Source organism: Lepisosteus platostomus, chromosome 8 (assembly GCF_059453375.1).
Source record: "Lepisosteus platostomus isolate fLepPlt1 chromosome 8, fLepPlt1.hap1, whole genome shotgun sequence".
In the NCBI taxonomy this organism is placed as follows: domain Eukaryota; kingdom Metazoa; phylum Chordata; class Actinopteri; order Semionotiformes; family Lepisosteidae; genus Lepisosteus; species Lepisosteus platostomus.
In genome coordinates this window covers 50,870,007-50,893,446 of record NC_142618.1, presented here as the reverse complement: position 1 = coordinate 50,893,446, position 23,440 = coordinate 50,870,007, and the positions used below count along the sequence as shown (strand labels likewise).

At 39.9% G+C, this 23,440-nt stretch overlaps 1 protein-coding gene across 3 annotated transcripts in view; it reads left to right on the top strand.

Annotated features, from left to right (window-relative positions):
- The first annotated feature begins 2,361 nt into the window (after positions 1-2,361).
- ube3c (ubiquitin protein ligase E3C) overlaps positions 2,362-23,440 on the top strand; it is a 55,603-nt gene continuing 34,524 nt past the window's right edge. The window contains exons 1-11 of one of the 3 annotated variants that reach the window (XR_015940979.1): positions 2,362-2,522; positions 6,289-6,409; positions 7,779-7,832; positions 10,041-10,115; positions 10,716-10,862; positions 11,157-11,272; positions 12,556-12,713; positions 12,950-13,103; positions 15,878-16,098; positions 17,061-17,212; positions 17,675-17,862. Coding sequence is in view for 2 of the 3 variants with exons in the window: in XM_088643838.1 (XP_088499964.1) it covers positions 6,344-6,409; positions 7,779-7,832; positions 10,041-10,115; positions 10,716-10,862; positions 11,157-11,272; positions 12,556-12,713; positions 12,950-13,103; positions 15,878-16,098; positions 17,061-17,212; positions 17,675-17,862 (1,331 nt within the window). In the remaining variant the exon portion in view is untranslated. Of the gene's footprint in view, positions 2,523-2,583; positions 2,775-6,288; positions 6,410-7,778; positions 7,833-10,040; positions 10,116-10,715; positions 10,863-11,156; positions 11,273-12,555; positions 12,714-12,949; positions 13,104-15,877; positions 16,099-17,060; positions 17,213-17,674; positions 17,863-23,440 lie in introns of those variants that run through there. The other 2 variants (XM_088643838.1, XM_088643839.1) reach the window with 2 other exon arrangements.

The window sequence follows — 23,440 nt, the reverse complement described above, 5'->3', positions numbered from 1 at the left end:
CAACCAGGTTTAAGCACCTCGTTACCTGGTTAATGAGTACTTATGCAAGAGTCAAAACTCACCTTAGTGCATTGCAGTCAGTCATGAAGGAGTCAAAAATGATGCCAGAAATATTAAGTACTATTCAAAACCTATACAATTAGTTTCTAGTAGCATAGAAAGCACTGAAGGTTTCTTTTGATGTGTACTATAGGCTTAGCACTGAATCACTGCAGGCTACCCTGAGTAAATTCATATATTCATATGTAAGCATGCTTGGATGAGGGAGAAGCTTGGTAAGTAGGAAACTGACGTTCTCTGCTCGTATTCCAGGGGTGGCTTGATGCATATGAATGTGAATCCGTTAGCCTGCTATCAGGACTTTGAGTAGCACCCATAGATTGCCTAAATGTAATAGTTAATTAATATATTATGTTCAGTATGTCCAAAGACATACTGGCAGGTTAACTGGCTTCTAAGAAAATTGGCCCGGCTGTCTTGTCCAGGCTGTCTCCTTGTGTTGCTTGCCCACAAGTTGGCACCCCACAGCCCCGTGTTGGACAAAAAGCTGAAAAATCACAGATGATTGCTAAAAAGCATCGTAATATTTGGAGAAGAAATAGAAATATAAACACAAATAATAACTTTAGTTTCAGAACGTTGTTGTCACGTTAGTCCAGGACAAATGTCCCATGTGCTTCCCAGGAGCTGCAAGTGTTAGAAACTCTTTCACTTTTTCATTTTGCACCTCGTGTAACCTTTTGTATGTTGTCCCCTGTCAAAAAAAAAGACAATCATGCACCAGATTCCTGTAAGTGATATGTTTAAATAAGAGAAAACCTTTCAATTGATTGTAATATCATATTGGGTGTTAGAAATGTTTTAGTTTATTTTAAATTCAGAGATGTACACTGGATTGTAAATATGCAACATTTTTGTGCTGTGCCTGATGTTCTAATGTAGTTTCTACATAACATATCATTATTCAAGACCATCTGTCTCCTCAAATTGCTTTTAAATAGACTGCTCAGGCTTGTTAGTCGTTCAACTACTATGATATTGGGATTGCTCAGTAATTCCGAAATTTCCATTTTCTGCTCGACATTTAAGCAACAAAAATCATTCAGTAAATCCTTTGGACCCCGTAGGAGATCAAAAGTACTGTAGAGTACCCAGCTTAAAGAGCAACAAATAGGCAAGCAAGCTCTTTCCTACCATGAAAACACCACGTGCAGAAAAACACAAAAAAGAACAGCAAAACTATTCATATAAAAAAGTAAAAGAAGAAACAGCATAACAATAAGCAGGTAAATATGTATATTTATTATTGTTGTTGTTGTTTGACATTCAACTCAGTGCTTTGGCCAAACTGAACTGTAATGCATTCCTTCTGTGTAAAAGAAGAAAATAATAATAAAAAACAGCAGACAGGTTAAAACTCACAGCTTCTAGCACAACATAGCCACTGACGTGTGGTATGGTACTAGTGAACTGTAACTGTTGTTTTCAGTCATCTGTCAGTCTAACCTCATTTGTTTTCCAAAAAAAGGTGCACGTCAGTATCTATTTCTATGGGATATGGCTGCCATAATATGTCCACTGAAAAATAGTGTGCACGAGAAAGTCTATGCAAACCAAACTATCCTTTAACCTCAATGATTCCTGGACACCTGTATTTTGTTTTTCAGACATCAGCATAACGCAACCTTGTTACCTCCTGCCTATTCACACTGTACGTCCTACCTGTTCAGAAACGTCCGCCAAACTAACCATAAAATCATTCTGAAGTAAAAAATGCTACAGGTACAGTACGTTTTTAAAATAATAAAAGTGAAAATACAGACCAAATGATATCTGCCGACAAAAGCAGGTTCACTTTATGAGAGCTGATTTTTCAAACTACTGGATTTGAGTTGGAAAACAAATCTAGTTATTTAATGTAATTTTGGACCAAAGCACAGATTTCAAAGTAGGTGGACTGGACAAGTAGAAGTGAATAGATCTCATCACTGTTACCCATAGCCACAGGATGTTTCTTATAAACCCACTGTTACACATTAAAACTACATTGAACCGTTCACAACGTCTTTTTTTTCATTCTTTTTCTACAGGATCATGATAGTTTTCATAAGAAAACCTACAGCCCAGGCACCAGTCTGCGTTGACAGTAATTCCCCTTTAAAATACGGCAACAAAAAAAAAAAGCGAAAGCCAGTCAGTCCTCTACGCTAAGTTTCTGATCCCACAACGTTTTCTTTAAGCAATCCAGGAAACTGAAACACTGCCGAAAAGGAAGTGCATTTATCAGCTCTCGCTAAACCGACAAGGTCTTTCGCGAATGGCGAGTTAGCCTGGACTGCCGTGCGCCTATCGGTGTGGTCAGAGAGCTCCGACAAGGCGGGTCTTCCTCAGCACTGTGTTGTTTCCAGAAAAGAAAAAAAAAGGGAAAAATAAGAAAGATTTTGTTGTTGTGCTTCACCGTTTCAAACTGACTTTTTTTTCCTACTGTGCTATTTCATTTGCTAATTTTGGTTTATTCACAGGTAAATCGGTTTTATTTTACATAACGTCTTACATCCGGAATGCCTTTTATATCATTTTCTTTTAAACAGAAGCAGATGTCCGACACAGTGGAGTGTGGAATAACCCCCAAAATGATACAGTTTTCACACTAGAAAAATCGAGAAGTCTGGCAGATTTGCAGTGTAGTGTAACGTAAGGATGTAAAAAATGAAAAGCAAAATATTCTTCTTATTGTTTTTGTGTCCTTTCCACGTTTTGACAAGAGCTGATGGGTATGTGCAAATTGTGTTTTAAAACTGCAGTACCTTGCTGAGTCATTTTACATTTAGGTTGTATGTGTGATTCGGGGTGTGATTGCTGTGTAATACCTGAATTGTCCATTTATCCTTTCTTATTTTTGGGGGGGTCTTTTTAAAAGCTATTTTTCGTGTTAATGTTTTTGTTGTTGACCGACAACCTACAGTTAGCCCCTGTGTTACATAACCTACCGAGGGAACAGTCGTTCACATCCTTAAATTGATTTACTATGTGTATATGACTATGTATCGCTGCTTTTCCTGTGAGGAACTCCTAGGCTGAAATTGTATGTGAAAACACAGGGTGCATGGTTTTATTTGTGTTTATTGGCAGGAGCTTAATCGAGTCAGAAGAGGCTTTTCTGACAGCTGTCACATCGTTTTAAGGAAAGCAGAGCAAAATGCAGGGATCATTACAAATAGTCACGATACTAGTAACTAGTTTTCACAGACACGTGGATGTCATGCTATGTGGACAACGTGGGCATTTTTAATTTAGAACAGGTGACGTTATTTGGGGCGCCTCGCACGACTGCTGTATGGGCCAGTGGCCACTGCTAGTTGATGTGGTCATTGGTACAGCAAGGTGCTAACGTACAGTACCAAGTTTAACAGACTCTATGCGTTTGTGTTTTATTTTTTTGATGAGCTAATCAGAAGAGTGTCCATCAGAATTGTTCCAGCTTTCGCTTCGTTGTTTTTTTTCTGTTAAACATTGCTAGGTGCTTATGTTCAGTGCTGTGGCCTTCGGCCCGTTTGGGTTTGTTAAGCTTCGTCTCTGTAGGAGTATATCTAACAAATCCTGGATTGTCTCAAGCTGTTTAACAGTACAGTGGCATTGGTCCAGACTAAAGCTCAGATAAACTCTCTCTCAAACTATGCCGTTTAGTGAGGTTGTGATGGAAACACTGGACAGCGTGGCTTATCTGTATTTTTCTGCCATCACTTAATATTGAATAAATTACATTTCTGTATGGAGTGAGTTTTGCATTGCAAGCAGGACAAAGTCCAGGCAGGTTACTAATCAAAGGAGGACCCTCTTATCCTTATGACAGGCTATGCAGTGCGTGATAATTTGATTAATGTTAATGATGTATGAAGTATAGATCTTTTTGATGAAGATGGCAAGACCTGAATGTTTTTGTGTGTGTCATATGACATGGAATTAAAAACTTATTGTACAGCATGCTGTGTACCTCTACAAAGACTGTTGCTCTTAGACTTGTCTAACAGTTTTTTTTAATTTTTGAATTGAAAAGTTATCTCTATTTACAAAGTTCAGAATTGTACTGTATTTAAATAAGCGGTCTTGGAACCAAATGTCACAGTTGCCAGCACAATATAGAGCACACACAAACCCACCTGCATGATGTTGCCTATCCTTTGTGTATCAAAGCTTATCATTGTGAAGAGAGTCATTCTTTCTTTGGACGCTAAAGAGGAAATCGTTGTGCTTTGGGTGAATAAGGTGGGATGCTGTGGTTTTGTTTTGTTTTTTCTAGAAACCAGGAATTTATGCTGTCATGGGCTAAAGAAAAACATGGGTTGAATGAACATCATGACAAGTGCTCACCGATAACTTTTGAATGAGCTGACCCCAAAGAGAGGAGAGAGTTTGAGCTGGGAAAGAGTTGTTGCTGTTTAACTGCTGTTTAAGTTCGACAGAGTCTGCACATAGAGAGAAGACTATGAAATGTGTGAAATAAGACCGTTAAACACTCACTTCATTCTCAGAGGCTTTAGCAGTGGTAAGACCAACACTGCATTTGGCACTTAATTCCCCCATGGTCCGTGTCCAGTTTCACATTTACTGCCACTTTTAAAAGGTGCCGTATCACGAATTAGGTGTCTGGTGACATGCTTGCAGCAAGGGAGGGTATGAATGGTAATGTGATACAAAGAGTTGTCTCTTGGTTTTGTAGGTTCTTCCTAGAAACTCTTTTCGGGGTTTTGCCTGAAGTGGGAAATTTTGGGGCTGGAAGAAACCATTGCTAGCAAATGCAACAGTGATCTGGAATTGGTTTCTGAAGATTTGTATTATTGATGGCTTGTGCAGTGGAAATATCGGCGATTTCAGCCATGAGTTGTGACAAGCCCTCTCCCGTTTTATCTTGACATTTTTAATGTTTTAAGTACATTCAGTTGAGCAAGTTGTCCAGCTTGGTGTTGTGCTGTGATGTATTGTTTCTACCTTCCACTAAAAGGTTGTCAGCTTTCTATCGTGACTAATGGTATCTGGATTGAGCCCATCAGTGTGTTGGGTGTTCATCAGGCTCCAGAAAATCTGGACATTTGAAGACTAAGTACTAAGCCTTTATTGAATAATCATTGCTAGGTTATTATGTCATAATAATATGATCTTTTCACAGATCCGAAACTAAACTGTATGTTTAAATTGAAAAGTAAATTAAATTTGCTCATTGCGACCTTTATTTAAAATGAATATCTTATTATCTGCTTTAGCCCTTATTGCACTGGACAACTTAATCAAATTCTTAGAGTAAACAGCCATTCTCGGTCAAAATTATTATTGAAAAATCTGGACTGTAAAACATGGAAAAGGAATTATTAATAATGACAAGTTAGTTGCACACTGTGAAACAAAAAGAGTAAAATCACACTCTTTCAACTGTGGAGCCTTCAACTTCTTCAGATGTCAGGGCTTTACTGCTGGAATGATTGTCTTTCCTTTTCAGTCTGGAAATAACTTCTGCTTTTGCTCCTTGCAGCTCACAAGCTGACACAGTTCCCTGCAGTATCCTCTATAGATTATGTTTGCATGTTTTTTATTTGTATTGACTATGGTTACCAGGCTTCAAAGTCATTAATAGTCACTTTCACAGAGGTTTAGCAGTAACAGCCTTAAGTCTTAGAGCTGCATCAGAATCCTGTTCTGTATCAGGTGTCTGCTTCTTCGGAGACCAATGTCTAACCTGTTTGTACAGTATATCCAAGATTCATGCATGTGTTATTTAATAATAATTTTACTTAGGGAAAGATGAGAAGATGAGAAATTAAAATACTGCACCTCAAAACAAAAGAACAAGGCCTTTGGTGCTTAAAGGCACCAAGGGCACATTATCTGCTATCTGACATGATTTGGTACCGTTCTTAGTCAGATTATCAGTGTGAGCTGCTGAATCACACGATTAAGAGTACTGCTTAAACATAAGGGACTTTTCCAGCAGTTTCATTTACTGAAGTGCTAAGGATTCTTTGGGCATTTATGGACTGAAAGCAGAGCTTTTGAGGTCTAATAGAGAGCTTTACAAATCTGACATCCTCTAGGTCTTGAGTCAGCTTTACCTTATTAAAGAAAGTGGAATTATTACACGCTTCTGTCAGATATCAGATAGGAAGTACACGCCCTGCAGTTGAGTCGCATGCACTGTGACAGCTTCCTTTTACAGTGACTGCCTTTTGGTTTCACTCTGGGCTATGGGTGTCTGTGGAACTTTGTTTTTTCATATAGTCATTTGCTCTTTTCCAGGTTCCAGTGCCTCCCGTTCATGAAAAGACCTTGTGCTAAATGAATAACTGTTGCCATGTTCAGCTTTGAAGGCGATTTCAAAACAAGACCCAAGGTGTCTCTGGGGGGAGCAAGCAGAAAGGTGAGATTCAAGTTTGAGTCACTGTAGTTCCGCAGATTTGGGATATCTTCACTGTATATTCACGGATTGTTCCCAGTAACCAAAGTGTGTCTCTGTGAGTGACGGAGGTCCCTGCAGCAGATGTGGAATGCGAAAGTATTCAGCTGCTTAGTGCAGCTCCGAGAATGCACTGTTATTGATTTTAGAAAAAAACAGATCTGATGTTTAATGATAAAAAGTAGTTGTCCTGTCATGATCGTGGATGTTATTCTGGATTTCTCATGACGTTTCGATGTTGTGGTGCTTAATCGTGGCTGCTGTTTTTAGCGGAAAGTGGTTTTGAATCCCAACATCAAATTAAATCACTGTTCTTTGTTTCCTATTCTATGCAGAAACATTTTGTCATGAAAATATTGTCTACCCTTATTATATTATAGTTGTTAAGTTATGTTTTTGTTATGTCAGGGGCATGGATTAAACGGTTTTTGGTTTGTTGACGATTTCCAGATTTTTTGAATGGCTTTCTGTTCCATTATTAGTACAATTGTTTTTGTCAATCGTATACCTGCCCAGTTTGGAATGGTCAATTGTTTCTTTGCATCTTGGCAAACGTCAATGATTTCTCCACAGCAAGAATAAGAATCTGCTCACCCATCAGAACCATTTTTGGTGTAACAGACTGCTAGCTCCATAATGACCTATGGGAGGGTTAGCACCAATTAGAGAAGCAACACATCCCTCACTGACATCATTGCAGGGAGACCATCATTGCAGAGAGAACCCTAGCCAATACCAATAATACCAACCCAACAGTGCACTGTTAGTTGTGTGATGTTGCCTTAGGAACCCATTCACAGTTTGCCTCTGATGTGACTTGGGGAGTAGTACCACTTTCTAGCCCTTAGACCTCAGAAGCTGAGCACAGCTGGGCCAGGTTAGTAATGGAATGGGATGCCTCCATTGAAAACCAGGTGGCTACTTTAAGTGATTTTGGTAAATCAGTACGTGGTATTTTTCCCCTGTGGACCAGAATGTCCAAAACCAAAACCCAAGTATGGTGACCTGAGACACTGCTGTGGGAGACGTTGTCCTTTGGATGAGATGTTTAACCAAGGTCCTGACTGCTTCGTCATTAAAGATCCTGTGGTAGTTTTGTACAATTTTGCCAACCTACAGTTCCCCTATAATTAAACAGTTGGAGCAATTTCTTACTTCACCTGATCTGCTGTACAGGTGGTCTGCTGTGTTTCCCATGTGTGACCGAAGTCTGTATTGTGTAGAAAGAGTGTTGGGATTCTTTGAGATGAAGAGTGTTATCTAAGTACGAAGAATTATTATTTATGGAATGATTTCTAGCCTGTGTTTAACTGTTCCCTTTAATCATTTCAAGGAGGAAAAAGCATCACTTCTGCATCGGACACAAGAAGAAAGACGAAAACGGGAGGTAAGGTTACAAAAAAATAATTTGGCTAGCTAAAAGAGCCCTCGAACACAGCAAATGGGAACTGAACATAGCTGAGTTACTAAAAACCACCGAAAGCAGTGTGAGCTGTGGAATAGTCATGCATGACCTCATCTTACACGGCACTCACAGAGGTCATTATCAGCTGTTGCCCTAGGATAAAGACAAATATAACTGGGCTCTCGTAGATACAAATAAATATGAGTGCGCGTGAACAAGTTAATTCGGAAATTATCTAATGAATATGCTTTTCAGGAAGAGAAGATTGTTTTACTTTTCAACATATTCCCCGGGCACAGCCACGGTCAGTTCTGCCATTGCCTTATGAGGTTATGGATGCTCTGGTAATATAACGAGGACTGGCTGGATCTTGACCAGTGCAACACCCAGCACTGTTGCTTGAACCTTCTTGTCTGGACAGCTGGAGAGATTGACAGTGTGAGTTCAGTTCTGCAGCATGGGTAGGGTAAAAGCTGAATGCCACTCCCATCAGTGTACTGTATGCGGTGAGTGAGCTGCAGCATTTCTGATCCTCAGATATTGTCTTTCTACTGCATGGATGCCTGTTTACCAGTCTTATTCTGCAACATGACAGCATGTGCCCATACATAGCAGAGGCTATAGTTCAGTGCATTGCATTGATGATTTTGGTTTTGACTTGATACTTGACACCTCATTTATAGTCTGGATCTTGAGCCATTGGCTTTTCCTCTGTCTGACCCCATGTAGATTGACATTTCAGTGGTCCAATTGGCAGTGCAAGACTGACCAGCCAACATCGTTTTAGAACAAGGGTAGTTATATATATATATGGATGTGCAATGGACAAAAGCTGAGAAGTGAGCAGGACCCACTGGTGAAGAGCATTTGGTGGGAAATTCACTTTACTTATTTACAGTATTTACTCTTGTACATCAGCACCTGTTGTCAAGGGTCAAGGGATTTCCTTGTAATTTGTTTTTTGGTATGTTCACAGCTTGGCAAGTTTTTCATCTTGTAAGACCACTGCACTCACTTTTATGATGCCAGCCCTTTTTAGTTAGTCATACTTGAACTGGATGTTTTAAGTGTTAAGTGTAGGGGACTGTAGGTTCGTTGCAACAGCACCACTACCACCCAGTTCAGTGAACAGAGCTGTCTGTGTGGAATTTGGCTAAGTCAAGATCCCCATGTGTGGCCCTCAGCCATCTTGAAGACCACTGACTGTTGTGTGCTAAGTAGTATTTTTAGAAACTGACAGTACACATTTCATATTAATACATTAAAATCATTTGAAAACATGAGTTGAGCGGTTCCAAAGACACTAAAATGTACCAGACGTTCACAAGGGGCTCCAAAGCCGTACCTTATCTGTTACTGCTTTACAATTTAGAGTAATGAGGTGTACATTGTAGGTTTTAATCGACATGTCATGTTGTACTTTACACAACAATACTATGTCGATGAGTGTGCCGTGGTAGATCCTGGGTTCATCTCTGGTTTTTGCAGGTTTTTCCCCCCATGTTGGTGTTGGTTATCTCTAAGTTTGTGCTCTGGCTAGGTGAATTCTGACTTGTCCCTGTTTGAGTGTGGTGCCCTGTTATAGACTGTCCTGACCAGGCTGTAGGACTGTTGGGATAGGATCATGGTTGTTGCAATTCTACCCGGGGAAAAAATAGATGATAATTCTGATTGCAGATGGATGTACAGGACGTAATGATGATAATGATTGCAACAGACGGTAGGTTTCTCTTGTGCTCATCACCTGCTCCTTGGTGAGCTTGTGCCTCAGTTATTTGTGAGGCAATACTTATCACATATCCTACAGTATATATAGATTTTGGGCAGTTCTTAAAAGATCATTTGTAAAATATGTTTCTGTGTCAAAAGTGTTTTTTATGTTACTGGAGAGCTTGTCTTCTGTGTCAGTTCTTCACTAGGTCCACCATTTTTTTGCACTCAAATATATGACATTTTCCTTGTTTGATACAGGTAGGATTTTCAGTATACGAGTGAAAACAGTTTTAAACAGTCTGATGAGAATCAGTGAGGACGCCTCTGTCTTCCTGAAAACGTTGTTTAGCTTCTCAGTACCACATCCTTACAGAACCCAGTGCTCGTTGTTTATTACAACACCGCTTACTTGGAAAAAAGGTTTTGACAAGGGCTTTTGTTAATTATCTACTGAGTGTCTCTGCAATTCCTTCCCAGGATGAAAGACGAAGACTGAAAAATGCAATTATTATTCAGTCCTACGTGCGAGGATATAAAGATAGGAAACAACAGGTATGTTTTTCCTTATATTGAAATAGTTCTGACATGCACACACGATGCTTTATACGATGACAAACAGAAGACCTCTAAAAAAGGTGTTTTTTCATTTCCAATCCCTGATGTTCTCAGTTACGCACATACACTGTTTGTTAAATTGACATAGATTAAGTGTTTTTAAATGACTCATCACTTGTAATTTCTTTTACATTTTTGCGTCTGTGGATAAATAAGGTGCTTTTTATTGTTTTGTGTAACTTTTTCATATGAAGCTTTAATGAATTAATTCTGCAGTCCACTGAATCAGCTGTCTCTCAAGTTTGTAACATACAGGATTTGCCAGTATCCTTAACTCAGTATAATAGGCTTTTGATATTATAAACGTATGACCTTTTAGGAGCAAAACATAACATCAAACTTGTAAAGAATATTAGTGATGCAATGGATGTCTTTTAAAAGTCTGTCTGTTAAAGGGTTTGAATTCATGTGTGCTAATAGAGATTCCTGATCTTCGCATACCTTGGAAGAACAGCTTTTTTTGTGTTGGTTTTCCAGCTCTTCCCTAATTGATTTTAGTTCTGCACTTTCTCTTAACGTATCCCTTTCTTTTTCCAGCATGCCATTCAGAGAAGCGAGTTTGATCGCTGTGCTTGTCTAGCACAGTCAGGCGGAGGGATTTCCCTTAGCGATGGAGCCAACCTGACTCTTTTAGTACGACAGCTTTTATTTTTCTACCGACAGAGTGAAGATTCAAATAGATTGGTAAGAGGACCAGTGATATTAATGATATGACATTTTTTTGGGGGGGGGGACTTGCAGTTTTCATTTTAATAGCCAACAGGTTTTAAAACCTGAAATGGTTCAACCTGTAATGCACAGAGAATCTTATTTCCATCCCTGGATTAGGAGCACAGTGTTAATATGAGATGTACTCAAAGTACGTTCATGTTGGCCCAAGTCTGCAGTGATTCGCTATTGATATAATGCTGATATCTAGCCTCTAACAGGGTGATGAAGTCAATTAGAAGCTGCTGCTGAATATGCACTTTTTTGCAGATATGGATGTGCCAGAATTTGGTGAAGTCCAACGTCCAGTTTATCAAGCAACTGGCGGGTCCTGACCAACAGACGTGTGTTTTTCAGATAAAGAGGTTGCTGGGCTTATGTTGCAGGTATAGTCTATCCATTCCACTAGACCAAAAATTAAAACATCCTTTTTTAAAAGTTGATCACATTTTGGTTAAACCAGGACTGTTCTGGTTTAGTTGAAGAACTTCAATCTCAACCAAGCCCATTAAGGAAGTATATATTATGAGAACTGTAGCCTTCAGTATGAGTAGAATTTTATGCAGTCGACTTGCATCTTACGCACTCTCAATTTGCAGGTTTACGCAGTCAGCCCTGCAAAATATAGAATCAATTCTATTTATTTAATGTTTTTATACTTGGATGTAATATATTGTATTACCATAAGAGGTTAGTAGAGGGTTTTTAGAAGGGTTATATGGTAAAATTTGACTGTATGCGAATTCGGCTTTACAGTCTACTCAAAATCCCTAACCCTCATGTAAATTGCGAGTCTACTGTATTGTATTCTGTGGTAGTAGGAAAATTAGCAAATACGTAAACTCACCTGAATGTGACACTAGTATTTTTATAATTTGAATCTCTTATGAGTTATATGCTTTGCCCAGGAATATAAGAGCTCTTTCAGTACGCAAGAGCAAAGAGCCCTACCTGCTAAATAGTATTTCTAATTATACTGTATGATTTCCTCATCCAATTTTTTATTGCAAACATCAGCCTTTAAGTTAGGGTTTGCGTGTGTTAATTGCCATGCGGTTCAGTTTGAAGGCAGAATTAATTTGAATTCACACAAAAAAAATGGCTTCACAGGCCTACCTAGAGAGTCTGGGACATGTTTCTGTCTTTATCACACACCGTGAGTACTAAAAATCCATCAAATATTTAATAACATTAATTTCTTGAAAAGCTCTCTATGTATCTGCTGAATTTTATGTTTTTTTTATCCTAGGAAGGTATATTAAAAAGGCACAGATGAGAGGAGACACTAACCCAGTTGTTAGAATAGTGTCAGAAGTCCAAACTTCCACAAGCCATCATTCCTGTAGAGTGTCCTGAATTTAGTCACGCTTAGTTTGCTGCATTTTTACTATTTGGTGTTCAGACATGGTATGTTTACTGTAGTGTTCTGAGTTTGTGAAACCATGTTAGGACTTAATTCCTCTGACACTAGTAGCTTTGTAAAGAGTTGCACTGCTGGGGCACATTGGTGATCTTATATTTAGAACTACCCAAAATCTGTCATGGAGGGAGGGAGATGGAATGAAGTGGTGATCTTCATATAATAAAATCAGATAGTACTGCAGATACTTCTGAATAATGCGGCAGAGGATAACCACGATGTATAATCATGTTTTTGTTTAATTCCTAGACTTTTGCAGACTTGCAAGGATGACAATTTGAATGTTGCCGTTCCCATGAGAATGCTGGAGATATTTTCTTCAGAGATAACTTATTTGCCTGTTCTTCAAGATGCTAATTGTGTAGCGTCTTTAATTGAACAAATTTTGCACTATATGGTACATAAAGGTCAGTATCCTTCCAGGGCTGTTTTTCCAGATGTTTTCGTGTCCGTCTTTAATTTGGTAATATACCTTGCAAACTTAATTTATCATTGTAACGTAAAGGATTCTAAACATGAATATCAAATGATCATACTATAAATGTCTTGGTAGATATATAATTTAGAGTAGTGTATTCCTTTAATGGCTGAAATGTGGAATACTCATTTATTTTATAGAATTCGTTTTTTCACTGTCTTTCAGGGTACTACAGATCCCTTTACATTCTAGTCAATTACAAGCTTCCTCCAAGTTTAGAATATCGCGACGCTCCTCGTGTTCCTCTTGCTAGCACTCTCCTGGAGCACATTCTGAAGCCATTGCACTTTACATACTCCTCCTGTGCAGAGGGAGCAAGGTAAGAGCACTGTGCCTGTGCCCGACATCTTTAAACTGGTCTTCCCGTCCTGTTTGGACTGGTGGAAATATTGCACTGGGGATTCTACATCACAGCCCTCTAAAAATGTACCTTGGGTCGAGCATTTCTTTTGTCCCGGTGACTCACAGTAAAATCACCCTGTAAACTGAAACTGGAAGCTATTCGTTCCACTGGTTACAAGGACACTGTAATTGCTTCACTAGTTTGTTTACAACCAGCTGAGGAGTCTGGCTCACTTTTATAGCTTAACAAGAGGAGAGTTATCAAGTGTTTGCCCTGCATTCTGAACATTGTTAGCTGCGCACGTTTGTTGACTTTCTTTGTAAAGAAAAGTAAGAAAGAGTTGTAGTCTGTAGAAACTAGATGCAGTTTTGTCACTTAGTTAATATTAGGTCAATCAAACACAGTAGTTAAACAGCTGCATTTGATGAGAATGGTTAAAGTTACAGTTCTTCAGAAAATATAGTTTCCATATAAATGAAAATTAATTTATGATGTTATCTCTGTATACTAGTGTGGTACTAATACAAATTTGCTTGTGCGTTACTAAGTACTGTTAAAGGACATATGGTTGGACACTAAAAGACCCAAAGAAATTGTAATTACTCACATGCTATTTTCTTGCTGTTTTCCATTTTAATTCAACTTGAACATTTGCCTTTACTGTGGAACCTTACCACATAAATTTGGGAAATCTAAATATATTGTATCAAAGGCTTTTTTGTGTCCATTGATACTATAGCTTGTATAAAAATTCCATCATATTTGTTACTGTCCTATATGTCCTAAATTTTTGTTTTTGTGTCAGAAATTTAAAAGTGCTCATATATCATAGGATGCTTTCTTTGATATAAAAAATAATTCAGAGTTTTCATTGATGTACAGCAATATTTGCAAGCAGTGGGACTAAGACTCCGTGACAGATCTCTTTACACACTGTATATGTATATATGCATAGTAAATATTCACGTTGTTGGTTGTCAAATAATAGTTTTATACAAGGTCTGTGTATATTTTTTATGTTTATTAGATACACACAATTATCAGATTTATGATTTTTTTCAAGGATGAGGAAAGAGATACGTTCATACATGAATTATTCAAATACAAACAGTAACTCAAGAGTGGTGGAATTAAAAAAAAATCATCCAAAGGAAGACTTTACAGAGTGTGCACCTTCAACTTGGCAGACAATCGGTTTGCTTAGTGGCACAAAATTCTCATCTGACTCTTTGGGAAATGGGCTCTGATGTTATCCACCTCAGAATTCAGAGGCAGGACTCTCAAATCTCAACAACCCACAAAGGTTTAAACGAACCAGGCTTTCTATATACTTACTAGGTATATTTCTGATAATTGTTCTAGAATTACAATCTCAGAATTAAGCTCTGAACTTTTCCTGATATGGGTGTAATTTCCTGTTATTTTCCCGGTTTGTTTTTTTCAGTTTTCTAATTAGCGGTAATCATCAGTGGGCCTTGTCTGAAGAGCCTGTTGTAATCCCTTAGCCAAGCAATTGATCTCATGACAGACATTCCTTGTCTCACTGTATAGTGAGGTGTTCCTATTGCCTTCTGACTTTGGAATTCTGAATAACATAGGCTACGTCTGTAGTAGAGGTCAAGAGAGGTCTGGTATAAAAGGTGAACTTTTGTAAATTCTGAAATGAAATTTCCTGCTGTTTTGTTGCCCTGCACGTTTTGACATACAGAGTTACCCTGTTGTGTTACCCCACCCTATGTGGGAAAAAGGGTGTATGTACAGTAGCACACTGTAGGCTCTGTACTATGAATTTTTCCTGCAAACTGTTCCTGTGGTGTTCCCTGACATGGAGTCACCAACAACCACGGCGTCTGTTCGGTTGGGTTGAGTCCTGGCATTGTAGTGGCTCCTTGGTTTTACTAAGTAAGCTGCGTGAGACCTCGTGTGTGTGAGTGAGTAACTTACTGAAAACATTGTGTAATAAATTATTTTCATTTAGCAGTTAAGACTTTACTTGAAACACCCTTTTTTGGCCACACACTTTACTGCTTGATTCTATTACTGTGTAAGCACAGTCAGAGGTGACTGAGGAGGAAAATAGGTTCACTAGGAAGATGGACAGACAGAACATTAATATTTGATTCATTTGTGTTATGTGTCAAAGCTAAGTTAAACAATGATGACAATATTCTAAAATTCCCAAACGGTTAAGGTATTAATGTGACAAAGAACAGTGGCTAAAGTGAAAGCTTATATTATTGATTCCTGTTTGGAAAAGTACAATTCCTGGTATAGTAGCAGGTGTGAGCTTGGTCCGTACCTGGATGGGAGACCTCCTGGGAAAGCAAAGGATGCTGCTGGAAGAGGTGTTAGTGGAGCCAGCAGGGGGCGCTCACAATGCGGCCTGTGTGGGTCCTAATGCCCCAGTATAGTGACGGGGACACTATACTGTAAAAAAGGTGAGAAGTAAAACAGAGGTGCTGACTCTCGGTGGTCATTACAAATCTCAGGGCGTTTCTCTGAAAAAGTCGGGGTGCTACCTACTTCCCCCTGGCCTTTACCAGTCAAGACCTCCTCGTTTGAATTGCGTTCATTAGTCTGATCTCCTCCCCACTGATAGGAATCAGGTATACATTAATGTATTCTGCATTTTGAGTATGGAGAGTACAGGGCCTGTAAGTGTTGTGTGCACAGCAGGGTTGTGTTTGTTTTTTCTCCTTCTCAAGCCTGTTGAATAATGCGTGCACCCGGGGCCTGTTTGTGTTTTCCAGACAGTATGTGTTTGCAGCCTTCACCGAGGAGTTCATATCCGCGCCTTTCACGGAGCAGATATTCCACTTCTTCATCCCCGCGCTGGCCGACGCTCGCTGCTCTTTCCCCTTTGAGCCCTTTCTCGGCGCGATGCTGGGGGCCGGGAGCGCCGGCGCGGAGCCCAGACGCAAGGCGCCCTGGCTCTTCTACTTTGTCCTGGCGGTGGGGGAGACGCACTTAGGTAAGGGGCGGGACCCGGACGGGCTGACGTCCCCTGTGCGGCGCTACTTTTTCCCGATTTCTGAGTTGTGTGCCGATACGGAGGCGAGGAGAGTTTCCATGCTGTCGGCCGACGTAATGAAGCAGGAGGAGCACGAGGGACTTTCCAGTGGTTCTCAGTTCAGTGTGATGCGTCGGTGGACCCAAGTGATATTGCGCAGTTGCAGGTGTTTGTTTGAGTGGTGTCTGAGGACGTCAAGGTTGGACGGGATGTCTTGACATTGTTGTGTCTCAAATGCGGAACCAAAGAGGTCGATATCAACAAACACGTGAGGATCTGTTTCTTTGATAAGTATAGACCCATCTAGAAGTTGGCGTCAGTACTTGGAGGAGCCCTGGCCATGACTGGGCGGCAGGCAGGTTTCATCTGAAAATTGCAACGCTTCACCTGTTTCTTGGACTATCACTGCATTATGCGTCAGTAGGCAATTTGAACCAAGGCAGCATAATTGGGCATAAAAGAAGAGAGCAGACTAGATGACCTTCCTTGTTTTAGATGTGTGGTTGGATGGATGTTTGCCCGCTATGCCTTCCGGCATCTAGGGGCAGCAACATCCTGTTTCTGTTTCTGTAACATTCGTTTTTTACAGGACAGACCTGTTAGCCTTGTACCCAACCTCCAACATGGAGGACCTGGCGCCCAATGTGGGACATGAACCCACTACCCTGAGATTATGAGTCTTAATACTCTACCAGCAGAGCTAGCCGGGGCCCAATTTAGATGTGTGTTTTAATATTATTTCTTTCTTTTGTACCTTCATAACCCCTTTCTAGACTCGCAGTTACTTTAATCAAACTAGAACGCTAACATTATTTTTGCCTTTGTATTGGTGTAATTTTACTTAAAGCATCGCCAAAGCAGCAGAGGGTTTAACCTTTTTGGATTTGTGATGCACATGGCTTTTTCTCTCTGTGTGCTGGCAGGTGGTCTCACAGAAGAGGGTTTATTGCTGTACTTGAGAACACTACAAACCCTGCTGCCCCAGCTCCCTGTATCAGTGGCCAACATCAGACAGGAAGTACTGAGTGACTCTGAAGACGAAGATGACACCAGCATCAAAGCAGTGTCCACACAGGTAACAGGCATATCTCTAACATGCACAAAAGAAAGCTATTGGAAGTGGAAAGGCATTGTTTAGCTGTTAGTAGTTGGTAATTTATAGCTAATAAATGCTTTATAGTGGCCTATAGTGGTAGTTTTTGTAGTTTCATAAAACTTAAAGGTTCATATCCTGCTTAAACTTTTTTTCCAGCTTTTCAGCCAGACTTCAGGCTAGGCTTCAGAATTTATTAGGTAATGATAATTATTGCTGCCTTGGCGTCTTGGCCAAATTTCCCCCTGGCCTTTACCAACTGTTCAGTTGGAATGTTTACTGCTCTTTCCCTAGAAAGTTCCTCAGCTAAATATAGTTTTATTTCTTCATGCAAATCTCATCTGTTGCCTGTCGGAGGCAGCTGTTGATAGAAGGCACGCGCTTGCGCTTGCTGGCTGGCGAAGGTTATGGCCCGTTGCCGTTCTCTCTTGTCTGTGCTGGCAGGACGACACCAGGATATCGGTGCAGTTCATCACCGAGGAGTGCGTACACAAGCTGGACACCAAGCAGCAGACGAACGCCCTGCTGAACCTGGTGTGGAGGGACGCTGCCAGCGAGGAGGTCTTCACCATGATGGCGTCCATCTGCCACACGCTGATGGTGCAGCACCGCATGATGGTCCCCAAAGTGAGGTGAGCGGCCCTGCGGGGGTGTAGTCATCGGAGTGCAGCAGGAGGTGGCCCTTCACCGCCTGGGTGGATCCGCCCTACAAATTCAACCGGTGTTCACTGGCGCTGTGCGGCACGGGGGTTGAGGGGCTTGTGATATGTATGAGGTGCTGCGTATAGAATTTCGTGTTTTTTTTTCCAGCAAGAGGTAGTTCTCAATTTACACGGCAGATAAGGTCCTGAAAACTGCTGCCCAAATTAACGACTAATTTCCCATAATTAGTTTCCCATAATTAGCAAATAGCGGGGTTGCATTCTGGGCCCACTCCCAACTAGAGGTTTCAACTCTCAAATAAAAGCAGTTGCACACAGCTATTCGTGTAATGTGTTTAAGTAGTCGTAATTATAGTTGTAATAAGAATCATTTTAAACTAATTGTTTGTCAATTTCGTGTCAGTTTCACTCCGTTGACTCTCAGTGAGTCTTTACATTACCTGAAGGAGAAATGAATGTTTTTGAGTGACACATTTTATTGCTTTATATTTAGTACTTTCCCCACATATAGCAGAATGCTACCCGCTATATGACTTCATTTCTCACGGTACAGTGGTTTGCGGCGCAAAAATCTGAATTCAGATCGTACCTGGGACTTGAGTTTGCCAAGGAAACGAGGCAACATGGAACTGTTACTGTAACATTGCGGGTGTTGGGGGGGGGCGTTGCCTTGGTGATTGCTCATGGACCCCCTGTGGCTGGACCAGGGCTGTCCAGAACGGAGCATTGTAGGATTGCAAGAAGCCAGAGTACAGTTCAGTGAGGTGCTGAAATGAGGTTTTATTTGTTACAAAATGGGCATTTTCAGGAGCAAACTGACGCCCAAAACTGCATTCTCTGCGTTCAGTCTTTTCTTTTACCACCTGAATGCAGCCCCTTTCAATCTCTTGTATTACCCTAAATGTCGAGTTTAAGAGAGCCTCCTGCATATGTATTAAAACTCACATAAAGATCGACATACATAGTACAGTGGAATTTTTGACAACACATTCTGGTTACTCGAAATGGCAAAAACCTTCTCTGCAACCTTTCCACTCGACAGGTGTCTGTGCGTCTTTCTCAGCATGTACAGAGCATCTACTGTAGATCAAATTCCACAGCACTGTCAGTCTGAGCCACGTCAGAGCTACACTGACTCGCACAGTGGGTCTGTCCAGTTTCGGTGCGCAGAAAAAGCGGGCCTCTCAGAGGAAGTACGCGCCGGCTTCACTGCTTCGTCTCCGTCACTTTCAGGCTGACAGGGCAGGTTCAGCCACAGCCGACTACTCCGAACTGAAGTGGTGCTGAACAGGAGAAAAATGACCAGGGATTGAATTCAGAAAAAAAAAAAGTTTTAGGAAGCAGTAAACAGATTGCTTTACGTATTAGCAGTAGGTCATTTATTTCAACTCCTTCTGCCCATTTAGGTTGCCTTTTAAGTAAGGCAAGCACTAATGTAAATAATGATGAAGCAAACCAATTAGCTTCTGTCTTCACCCACTTGTGTTTATGGCTGCCAGAGGAAGTAAGATGTCAGTGAAACTGTCATTCCTCGATTAGGGTAATTAGCTCTTTTCAGGATAATTGCATTAGGGCAGGATGTGAGATGGGGAGATCATAGTTGCTGTTGAATTAGGGCGCCTGGCTTTACTGCTGTAAATAACTGGCTTCCCTGGCTAATAATTACTGGACTTAAACGAATCGTTGCTCTTGCTCAGAGTTTACTGGTAGACTTCTGGCAAGGGTGCCCACCGAAGGAAGGAGAACTTGGTGTGCTTATTTGTCTGTAATTGTGAACACAGCTGCTGTTTCCTGACTGCTGATTTACAGCACATCCATGGAGTGTCATTACACAAACAGAGAATTTCTATTAGGTTTAGTCAGCTTTCCACTAGTGTTCTTACACAACCTTTACATTAGTAAAAAGTGTGCATATACAAAGATAATACACAGGTGTATCGTTTTTATCCATGTCCATTTTTTTCATCTAAATTTTTACATAGTACGGCTTTCTTTTCGTCCTTCAAGTAGAAATACATACTGTATATAAAACTGCCTTTTGCAGTGCTTCAGGCTCTTTAAACATATATTTAGTGTTTCCTAGCAGGCAGCAAAGATTATGAAATGGTGTGGACAGCACAGAGACTGCAAATATTATAATGCTGTGGAATTACATAGGTTGTCTTAGATATGGGCACTGCTGAAGTTTGAATCTTCTTTTCATTTCCAAGGGATTCCTCAAAGAAAATGTCTTCTCTGTAGCAAGTAGTACATTTATAGTTCTTGACGTGGATTGCTATTGTGAGGACTGCTCGTGCAATATTATATTGCATGTCAAAACAAGTTCTTGAGGCAACTTCTTCTCCTGTCGTATAGGGAATCTAGTTTTATTCAGTTTTTATTTTTATCGAGACAACCTTATAACCATATCATTCAATTTCAGTTTGATAATTGAAATCCCAATTCCACAGGGCTAAAGCCTGTCTACTGTGTTGCCCCACTGACACACGGCGTGAAGCTGTGTGAAGTCTGGATAACTCCTGATTGCTCTGTCCAGTAAGCTGTAAGCAAAAAAAAACGTACGCTACAAAAATATGAAGAACCCGCCTCAAGTGCAGAGGTGGTATGGCAGGACAATAAAAAACTTTTTGAGTTTAATTTAAAACAATTGAGTTTTATGGACGCCTCAAGAAATGTGACGTTCCTTTTTGCATATGTCAAGTGGGCTGTGGCTATGCAAGTGGAGGTTGGTTTCTCTTTGTCCAAGATCTCTGTTTCTTCTAATTTCTTGTTCATCCATGACCTTTATTTGAAGCCTTGGGCTCTAATCTAAGTCTTATGTGTCGTGGTAGCAGACGTACCTCTAATTGTAATTGCCTTAAATATACTGCAAGAAAGATTGGAATCTGCTTACTGAACCACTCAATGGAAGCTAAGTTTTTTTTATTGCCTTTTCACTGCTACCACTTTTACCATAAATCCTCCTACTCTCTCTTCGTCATTATTGGAGATCTGTACAAAATAATTAGCTCAGTGAAGAAGATGATTTAATGTAGAGTGGGATTGGATAGCTTTACAAGAAGAACATATTGTGCTGTATTTTAATTTATTGTGATCTAAAATGGGGTTTGTAACCCAGGAGCTGCATATCATAAATATTAATATGGAAGGTTTGTTTCTTTTCTCCTCAAGGATAAATCTAATGGTTATTTAATTCTACTTTTACAGATTAAACCTTTTTCGTCTTTTACATGTAAGGTATACCTATAGAAATTCTAAATGCTGTTCTTAAACATTTGGACGGTCTTAGATGTAATTGTTCCCTAAGTGTTTGCTTCACATATAATACAGCCGGCCACACTGCGCCACAGTCATTACCAGCTGTAGAAGGACTGTAAGCAAGCCTGCCGCCCAGATGATGTTTGCTTAGCACACCAACTATAATTGTGTAGTTTACATGGTGAAAAAACATGAGGCACCAAAGTAATTTCTTCCACTCTCTTTGTGACGATCTAACACAAAGTTGCAGCTGTTTTGTAAAGGTGCCATTAAAGTTCATATTAGAGTAGGTCTAATTGCTTAGTCCCAGCAGAAGTACAGAGTGGGAAAAAAAAACCCTTTCACTCCAAATACCCAAATGCAGTAATTATTAGAGGTTTGTCACTGGACAAAGTACGATACATTTTAAGATATATTACCAAACTGTAAGTCTTTTTCTAATTATGTATTTTATAAGGGCTGAACATATTTAGTAGGGTGAAGACAAGAGTGAGGTGCATTTATGTTAATCCATGTGTGTGTAATGTACAGTACTATGGATTTTCCGGCAGTGGATAACTGTTATTTCCAAACGGATAAATGTGGGAGACTCATTCATGCTGCAGAGGATCAAATCAGAGCTGTCAGGCCTTTTTGAAACCTATTTCTCTAATGAGATCTTTTCCCTTTTAAAACCGCTTGCTCTAAAGTGCTTCATGTCACAGGGAAGTGGTGTGTTTTACGTGCTCTGGCGTCTTAATTGATATGTTAATTTTGGTGTATTTTTTTACATGTGAAAAACGGATCCTTCTTTGTATGAGGGATATTGACATTGTAGTGAAGTCTGAGATTAAAGTGTTATGGCTTTCTGCTAATGAAAAACATTGCTACTTTTTAATTTTTTTTTTTTAATGAATCTCATTATTTTGCAAGTGTGAACATAATTTGTATAATGGCAAATTAAAATATTGAGTACTGTCACAAAGTGTTCACCTCTCTGGGCAGTTGAAAAATGCTGAGAGTTTGTAAATAAGGTTTTAAAGAAAGTTAGAATATTCTCAATTACATTGTAGCGTTCAGTTTTTCATTCAAGTATTGAACATCTTTATTACGGCAGCCCTATGTCATTTCAGGTGTAACAGATTAGTTTGATACAGTAGGCCACTATATTAGAAGTTTCTGTGTGTAACCAAAGTTGTTTAACTGAACTTCAAAGTAAATGCATTGTAAATGTCTCTGTAAAAGTAAATGTCTCTAAGTTGCTTCATATGGATATTGAATTTCAAGCAACAGCTCACATCGTGATAGTAGCTTTCGAAACAAATCAGGGATAAAGTGGTAGAGAGGCACAATGCAGGCAAAGGTTTCTTATTCCCCTAAGTACACTGAAGCCCATCATTAAAAAGTAGAGTGTTCATCATGCAGTTCAGATACTACATTGATCAGGCCATCCTTCCAAATTGAGCAGGCAAGCAGGAAATTGTTAAGGAATCGCACTGCGGAACCAGTGGTGAGTTTGAAAGATCTGCAAGTTCTGTGTCTGAGATGGGAGTCGGTGTTCAGGACATGGGCAATGTCCTGGTGCTTATATAAACCTGGCCTTATGGGTGAGTGTCAAGAACGAAGTCTTGATTAAAAAAAAAAAGATTTCATTTGATATTTAGGCATGTTGGCAGAAGGTTATAAAAGACAAATTTGAACTTCTTCAAGGAGACAAAGATTGAACTTTTTGGTCTAAAGGCAAAGGGTTACATCTGGTGCCAACACAACACATCAGCCAGCTAACTGCATCCCAACTTAGTAATATGGCGGCGACAGCATCTTGCTGCAGGGCTACTTCTCACCTGTGAGAACTGGGAAGGACTGAAGGAAAAAATGGATGAAGCAAAAAAATTAGACTAAATTAGAGGAAAACCCGGTTGAGTCCTCTGAGGAGCTAAAACTGAGTGAAAATGCACATTTCAGCAGGCTAAAGTGCTCAGACAAGAAAGAAGAGAGTGAATTTCCTTTTAGTCCTGATTGAATCCCATAAAAGATTTATGGTAAGGTTTGATGATTGCAGTCCATTGATGGCTCCCCATGTACTTGTCAGAATTGGAGGAATGCACAGAATTACACCACTCCACTCTGCAAAGCTGGTAGAAATCCTATCGAGAAATACTGAGAGTACTACTGTAATCCCTGCTTCCACCAACTACTGACTTGGGGGGCTGATTACTTATGAAGCAGGTAAATGTCACTTTGTATAACTTCTTTGAGGGTTTTGCAGATATTCAGTCTCCTTCACATCTAACAGTGTTCAATTTGATCA